The sequence below is a fragment of the Gossypium hirsutum genome, chromosome D03, assembly GCF_007990345.1.
Source record: "Gossypium hirsutum isolate 1008001.06 chromosome D03, Gossypium_hirsutum_v2.1, whole genome shotgun sequence".
NCBI lineage: Eukaryota > Viridiplantae > Streptophyta > Magnoliopsida > Malvales > Malvaceae > Gossypium > Gossypium hirsutum.
In genome coordinates this window covers 31,377,488-31,386,272 of record NC_053439.1, presented here as the reverse complement: position 1 = coordinate 31,386,272, position 8,785 = coordinate 31,377,488, and the positions used below count along the sequence as shown (strand labels likewise).

The 8,785-nt window shown below is 30.3% G+C and overlaps 1 protein-coding gene across 1 annotated transcript; it reads right to left on the bottom strand.

Moving 5' to 3' along the window:
- Positions 1–4,800: 4,800 nt before the first annotated feature.
- LOC107950816 (gamma-tubulin complex component 2-like) lies at positions 4,801–6,808 on the bottom strand. The gene is made up of 5 exons (XM_016885767.2): positions 6,486–6,808; positions 5,907–6,401; positions 5,721–5,795; positions 5,229–5,431; positions 4,801–5,149 (listed from the first exon to the last, which is right to left on the bottom strand). Exons 2-5 carry the CDS (start codon positions 5,943–5,945, stop codon positions 5,023–5,025), a joined length of 444 nt encoding a protein of 147 aa, XP_016741256.1. The 5' UTR covers positions 5,946–6,401; positions 6,486–6,808; the 3' UTR covers positions 4,801–5,022.
- Positions 6,809–8,785: the final 1,977 nt, after the last annotated feature.

Sequence of the window (8,785 nt, the reverse complement as noted above, 5' to 3'; positions counted from 1 at the left end):
TTGAGGATAATCAACAATCTAAAAGTCTAAGCTTTAGGTTGAACATGCCAAGCAAAAATGAACATGAATCCATAAAGATTTCATGAAAAAGACTTGTTTACCTCTAGCAACTAATGATTGAAATTGAATAAGGAAACACCTAGATTTTCTTTTCTTTCCTTAGCCATGGATGGCAATGAGAATGAAGAAGAAGAAGAAGATAATTTTGTTTCTCTCTCCCACTCTCTAGCTATATATACATGTCATTAGTATCCTAATTAAGCTTAATTAAGTGAAAATGGATGACTATGATCTAACATCAATTTAGTTAGTGGAGATGGATGGAAGAGATCATTCCATTCCACTAATCATGAATTAAGGATGTCTTAATATCAATTCGGTTCTTGGTTCAATTGCTACATAAGGCCTTAAACATTTCCTCAATCAAATCTCACTTGTGCAACCACTTATAATTTAGTCTTTGAACTATGTAGTTCACAACTTTCGCGATTTAATTACTTGTTAAATCTATATTATAACTTCATACTTGATATGTAAATTCTTCAATTAATATTCACACTAATTCGATTTACGAAATCCGATTTCGGAATCATATTTTCTGACACCAGCTAAAATTGATTCGTTACAATATTGAGACTTTTTCCCGAGTTGCTATGATGACAACATTCAAGACTTTGATGGCTATTGGAAAAATGAATAATTGGCATTTTTTTTTAAAAACAATGAGACTAATTGGAATAGCAAAGTTGAGATTTTGGTGTACTAAATTCAAGGTTTTTTTTTTAATTTAATTGGTGTGAAATTAACTCATAATATCAACATAGATATAGAGTAATTTTAGGATAACATGTCAAATAAGCCCTCTAAAAATAATTAAAAAAATTAATTAAGCCTTTTAAATTATGATTTGTACCTAATTAAGCTTATTGAATTTATTGTTTGAGTTGAAATCTCTGACAAGCCGTTAAGTGCTGATGTGGTAATTGACATGACAAGTTAACATGGTGGTTGCCATTGAAAAATGATGACTAGGCAACTAACATGACAAGCTAACATGAAAAAATGAAGACATAAAGCGCTTAACTGATTATTTAAGTAAATAATTTTATTGAAATTCTAATTTCTTAAAATGTATATAAATTATAAAATCATAAAATTTATTAGAAATTTATAAAAAAATACTAAAAATTATAGAGAAATTTTAAATGTTATAATCTTTTTAGCAAAATATATAAAATTTATTCAAATTATTCAAATGTTATAAAAATTATATAATTATAAAAAATTCTTAATATAATAAAAAGTCCCTGTAAAATAATTGAATAATCAATTGACCCTTCAATCAAAAATATCACCCGATTGAGCCCGAATCGAATATAAGCAATCAGTTAAGCCATCGAAAAACCAACTTCCATGTAATTCCTTGACTATTATTATGTTCGCCATGTGCCTCATCAACATTGTGTCATGTGGTGAAAATTGATAATTTTTTTTTAGATATTCAAAAAATAAAAATTATAAAATTACAAAATTATAAAAAAACTTATTAAAAATTCCTTAAAAAACTTATTAAAACTAATAGAAAATTATAAAAATTATATAAAAATTATGAAAGCATAACATATTATAAAAATATTTTAAAACTATAAAAATATTATAAAATTATAAAACAAATTTGACCCTAATCTTAATCATAAACTTAACTCAATTTCATCCATAAACGTTTCCATCTTGTCACTTAGCAACATTTGGTACAATGACAACATAATAGAACACCAAACTGAGATTATGGACACTTGGTCACATGTTATAAATTATGACACTTCGCAAAATGCATTGCCATCAACACTTCGCAACCAATATTTTATGTTTTGATTACTCAGTTTTTGTCACATGTTATAAATTATAACATATAATTTTATAATTTGTTATATTTTTCATATTTAAATTATATTTTATATAATTTTATAATTTCTTATAATTTTTTATGTTTTTTTAAATATTTTAGAGAAGATTTACAAGCTTTCACCACGTGACTCAGTTCTTAAGTACCACGTGACAAACATAATGATTGTTAGGAACTTACACAGAAGTTGGTTTTTTGAGGGCTTCATTGATTGATTATATTTGATTAAGGGTTCAATTGATTGTTGTTTTCTATTGAGAGCTCAATTGATTAAGGGACTTTTTGTTATATTAAACTTATAAAAAATAAAAAATTTATAGAAATTAAAAATTTCTACACCATTTTGTTTTTTCTCATAGAGTGTCTTGCATCATACCTCAACCTATCATTATGAAATTCTCTCACATCATCCTTCCTCAACTAAAACATTACCCATCACTAGAGCTGTTCATTTGTCGAGTCAAACTTAAGCTCTACGATAGGGGAACGGGCCAAGATCATATTCTAATTGTTCAACTTGAAAAAGATTCGAATCTAACTTAAAAGAAGAAACAAACAAATTTAGAAACTAAGAAAATGAAAACAACTAAAAAAATAAATTAAAGACTAAAAAAAATTCAAAACATAGATAAATAAATAAAAACAAAAATTAAATTGTGGAATATGAATCAAATAAATTGATGGATATAGGTAAAAGATAGTTGTCCAACTGAATCCTTTAACATATAAGTCTCAACAAATTCAATTAATGGCTCTAGTCAACTCTCCAAGAAATAATCCTTGGCAAATTAAAAGATGAAAAATGATTTCCCACAACTCCTTGAAAAAAACAATTAAGAAAAAATGCTTCTAAAAATTACAAGAAAGCAACCTTGCACGAAAGAAATTAACTCAAACAGTAAATTTTATTAATGAATGAATCGATACTTGAATAATGAAGAGGTCTTTATATAAATTAACTAATTACATCCAAATAAAACTCTTTTAAGTATAATGAAACTCTAATAATTTAAACAATAAGTAATTTGAATAGAACTAAACTTTCTTGTTGACTAAGAAACGTAAAACTCTTAAACAACTTTAGATACTTAAAAATATCCTAAAATTCGGAATAAATAAATAATAAAACCTAATAGGTACAATGTTGTGTCCATAGATAAACAAAATTAAGCCTTAAACTCGAATTAAAGCCTAAAACTCGTAATTTCCCATAATAATTCCATCAAAAAATTCTACTCGCACAATATTCAAAAAAAATAGTTATAACTTGAGCCCTAGACTCAAAATCGTGTGATTCAAAATATGTTTCGAAACTAAGATATAGCTCTTTGAACGCTATGCAGACATCCTAGCCCCAAAATGTCTGGGTCCTCTCCAAGAATTCGTCGCAAATCAACTAATTTTTCAAACTTAAAAATTGACAACTTAGTTGGTTTTACTTTAATAAATTTCACCCCATCCATGCATGTATCACCCAAGCTCAACTAGACTTGGCCCGTCGAAATGATTCATCTCACTATCTTAAAAATAATATATATTTACTTAAATTTAATTATAAAAAAGAAAATATTGTTATTAAATTATTTTTAATCTGTTTTGAATAATAAATGAAATCGACTTATGAACACCTCTATTCATCACTCACCTTAAGCTATCAAGCACTAAAGTTATTGTCACTCAAGTCACTTACTCAACACCCACACAAGTTTGATCACCATCATGCCACATTCTCCCCATTTTCTTATTATCAAAACTCAAGACTTCAAACCAACAAAAATATATATATTATAACTTTTTAATATTTAATAATTTTTATAACTTATTTATAGCTTGTATTATTCTTTAATAATTCCTAACATTATTATAATATTTGTATTATCTATAATATTTTATGATGTTTTAATATTTTCATATATATTTATAATATTTTAATAATTTTTTAAAGAATAGGACTAAATAATTAATTAAGCCCTCACAAAATAATAAAAAACTAAACAACTTTTTAGTTTTTTATATTAATAGTCGCATCAATTTTTTACTTCAACTGTCACATCAACACTAAACAACTTAACAAAAAAAAATTACAAAACTCGATTGCACACAAATCATGATTTAAAAAACTCAATGAGTAAACTTTGACGAGAAGTTTAAAAACTAAACCATCATAATAAATAATTTATCGATTAACTAGTAATAGTTTATTTTGACATTGGCTTAAATATTATTTTTCTTAAAAAATTAATTCTTCGTCCATTTTTATGAAATTACAAGTGTATAATTATATTTGCATTAGTATCCATGCATAACATAAATCATAAATACAGAGTTAAATCACTTTTTGAAAATTAAACTTAACAACTTAGACCCTGAACTTTACAATTATTCTCACATTAAAGCTTGAATTTTCTTTTCGTTCAAATTAATCTTAAATATTTCCTTGAAAATCCTAAAATTATACCCTAATGTAAAAATAATTGCCCAAGTTTAAACCATAATATGAAAATAATTGCTCAATTTAGAAGCTAACTTAGAAAAAAAAATCAAACCTCAAAGTGAAAACAATTACCTAGCTTAGGACCCAAATTTAGAACCTAACTTGAAAAAAAATTCAGACCCCAAACAGTAAATATTAGATTTCATCAATTGTTCTATATATCAATAAGATAATACGTAATTTTTTATAGTAAACTAATTAACAAATTGATTTATAGAACTTAAATTTATAAAATTATTTGTGCCAATAGATTTGATATTAATATACAAATTTAATTAGAATGTATCATATTATACGCAAAATTTTACTCAAAATCAACAATAATTTATGTTTTTTATTGATATTACGTCTAACATAAGATAAAGAAAAAGCAAGACTAGCCAAATAAAAATCTCATAATAGATGTAACCCAAAATTTCACTCACGGTCAAATGCTTCGTTCACTGTTTACTAAATATATAGCAGGCAATTGTTTTGTTAAATTAGAGACCTAAAAATTGCATTGTTACCCATATAAACGAGATACAGTATAAAGACGAAACAAAAATACAGACAAAACACAACACAAACAATAATCCCTACCTAAAGAACTTGTAACACAAGACAATAACAATATTTGAACTTACGGTTCATTTCCAACACCGAGTATCCACTGTGCAAGATGTGTCAAAAATGGTTGTGCTTGGGAGCTACTGCTCAAAATTGGTCTTAGACTCTGAACCTCAGCATTGAATTCCCTCTCAAATTTACTGCAATGTAGTTTTGTTTTAAGTTAGAGAGTGATGAGAGAAAGAGATGTCATCATAGCCACCCATTCTCCACACTTACAGAATGGAATCAGTAACTGCTGAGTTTCTAGTCACGGCTTTTTGCGCTTGAGATGGATTCTTTAATTTCCACTGCTTCGACTTTCCTGAGCCAACCGAACCATCAGACTGCTCATCTAACTTGGGAATGTTGATAGACGATGAAATTAACCATTGTGTTGCTGCTGCGTATTGTAGGCACAATGATTTCAACTTCTCCACGTTCTGCGACAGTAAAAACAATATACTAACAAGAGAAAAAAATCAAACAAACATGAACAATGAAAGTGAATTTCCCACAATAAAATGTCGTGTATTCAAGTGCTATTTCAGACTTAATTTGCAACTTCAGTTTTTCACTTCAAAAATTGAAATACACTTGATTCACCAGTTTTTATTTGATTCTAATAATATAACTCTAAAATACCATTTAGTCTAACTAATAGCAACAGACTGGTATGTCCAATTTACTAAATGCTGTCCCAAATATACCGATAAATGAGAAGCAACAAACCTTTATCAGTTCAGGCAAAAGAAGTAAGCATTCTTTCAGACACTTATCGAGGAAAAAATCATGATGCTGGATAACCTGTTACAAAAGGATGTTCAAATATAACTTGCACTAGTTTATCACCAAAAACAATTATATTTTATATTAAAAACAGGTATGCAGCATATACAAGTCTAATTAGGATCATACCTCATCAATGCTTTTTGCAGTCTGGAGTCTATCATGCATCACATGCCAATTGGGTTCAAGAATCTGAAAAGAAGGATTTCAAGAACATTACCTAAAAGCACCGAGCCAAATAACTGAACATCTCAATTAAGTTTATATTTTCTTCCTCGTCCTTTTTTGTGCCTTCCCTTTATAAATTTAAGAGTCAAATCCCGAAGCCCATCTTGCTAGTGACTTTGACTACCACAAATGCAGAGATTTCCCAAAGTAAAGAAATACTGGGGTGGAAATAAAGTGGAATGGAAGATAAAGAGTATGCAAGACTCATCTGACTTCATGAGCTTTTCTTTCTAGGCCTTACAAAAGTACTCAGAGCTGCTATGGTGCAAAGGACACAAAGAAACCTGCCTCAAATATTAGATAATGCAGAAGACTGTTAATAAATCTCAGCATCCTACGACAGAGGAGAGATGATCTAGAGATGGCAGTTCCATGAGAATTAAGAGCACGAACTCCCTGCAAATTTTGCTGAAGTTATAGGACACATAGAGCAAACATGTAAAAAGTCACCAGACTACATCAATAAGTTCAAGTCCATACTTGGTGCATTCGCCAAGCCCCACAGAGCTGGCGTTCCACATGCTTACAATGAAAAAGGAAGCGAAAAATCAACTGATATTTTGTCAAAGCATTTCTTGATATAACAATTGACAGTGGCCACTGAATCTGAAAACATACAAAATATCATGAGCATGATGCAATCGAGACCCATGAGCTATCAAGTGCTAACGACACTTCTCTCGAGCTGCGCAAAGGACCCATTACTCGAGCTAGGGCTAAGAAGTTCAAGGATGCAATTTCAACTTTGGTGGATCGGGTTTGGGGTGAATACGTGGCCGGCCTACTTGAAAGCTCATGGACCAGCAAGATGAGCAAACCGTGCACTCTACTTCAAGCTCATTCAGCTCAACTTTAGCTCATTGAGCTTGTCCTTAGCTTATTCAGCTCAACTTCAGCTCATCTTAACGTGCATTTATTTTGCTGAAATAATTATTTAATTTGTTTTTAGTTAAAGTAGTTAAGTAGTTAATTAAGTTTAATTCTGGTCAAATAATAATTGAATGTTATTAAATATGTCCTAATTAGTTTAAGTGTTTTAAATATGTCCTAAACTCATACAAATATTTAATTAGTTCACTGAATTTTCTGTGCAGATTTTTATTCATTTGCTGACGAATTTAATGTGCTTGATACATGATTAATTTGATACTTTATTTTGATGCAGGAATTTTCCTTGGACAGCATGGGTGCATGCATCTTAGGTTCAATGCATTTGGGCGATACATGCATGGCACCCCAAGTGAATGTTCAGCCGAATTTTGTCATCTCCAAACATCCACATGCAGCTCATTTTAGGCATTCACACTAAGGACTTTTCAGCTGATGATGTTCACACAAGTGACTCTCCAAAACCGACTTTTCACACTTGTGTGGCTGTTCAAAGACTCTCTTCAATGCTTCTATCTTTTCAGCCAACAAGTGCCAATTTAAGGAGTCATTTAAAAGTTTGGCCGAATCTAGACATGGCAATTTGTCTACCGGTGCATTCATCTCTACAAGATTCATTTGCTTAATGTTTAAGCTGCCCATTGGAGCTCCCATTTAGCAGAATCTTTCTAGGGAATTAATTCTGGAATTTTCTTGATTTTTCTTAGCTTTTAAGTCTATCTATTCGGCTAGCTTATGCAGAACTATAAATATTTGCTTGATCATTTGTAAAAGGAATTTTTGCCAATTTTATAATATACTGAATATTTTGTGAGAATTTTCTTCTCTCAATTTCATCCAAAGACTCCATTGGCTTATCTACTAGTCAGTGGCGTCAACCAAACTGAACTTATCACTTTTTCAACCAAAGTGTGGCGTTCTACTTATACCGAGGTTCCTATCTCTGATAGATAGTGGGTCGAGGTCCTTTTACATCATTCATCATCCACCTTAAGAACATATAAGATTCGGGTCAGCACTTAACCTTAGTGTTGGTTCTTTCTTGTTTTTAAGCCTATCAATTCGTTTTCCATTCAAACCAAAATTATCTTTCGCCAACTAAACCTTTTCCTTTTAGTAACCAAACCATTGCACATAACAACTCCCTTGCACATAATTTGAACCCCAAGTAAAATTTCAAAGACGATTACATTTATAATTGAAGCAAGACGAACGAGACTACTTCGTTAGACGATCGGGCAACAAAAGCGACTTAACTCAATCAAACGAGGTTGGTTCGCATCAGTTGGTATCAAAGCTACTTAAAACGAAGAGTTCGGACGTTCGGAACAACTCCGGAGTAGGTCTATTGTAAAAAAAAAATTGAAAAAAAATTCGTAATTTCAAGTTCTAGTATTGTAATTAGCTTGCTAATTTCAAATATATTGTTAAAAAAAGAATACGAAAAAAAGAAAAAAATCTTTTCAACATGTATGTTGGTTGAATTCCGATCAGCAAAAGTTATTTCAAGTCTTTGATCAACCTTTTGCGCCACACTTAAACCCATTTCTACCTTTATTTCAAGCCTACCCATCACCATTACATCTATCGTCCTTTGTAACCCTTTGAAATCGACCCTCTAAACTAAAGATTTAGCCTTACCAAGTCTTATACAAAATTACAAGAGAAGAAACGAGAAGAAAAAGGCATGAGTCTATGAGCACATCTGAGAGGAGGTAAAAGCCAAAATAGTGTAAACACGAGTGTGAGTGTCGTTCTTTCTTTCTTTTCTGAGTGAACGTGAGTATTTGTGGTGAGGAATTCTTACTATGTCACAAAGTCCTGAGCGAAACATGGCGGAAAGACCCGAAAGGCAACCGGTAAGAAATGTTGTTCTTGGAGGAGGAGGAGTT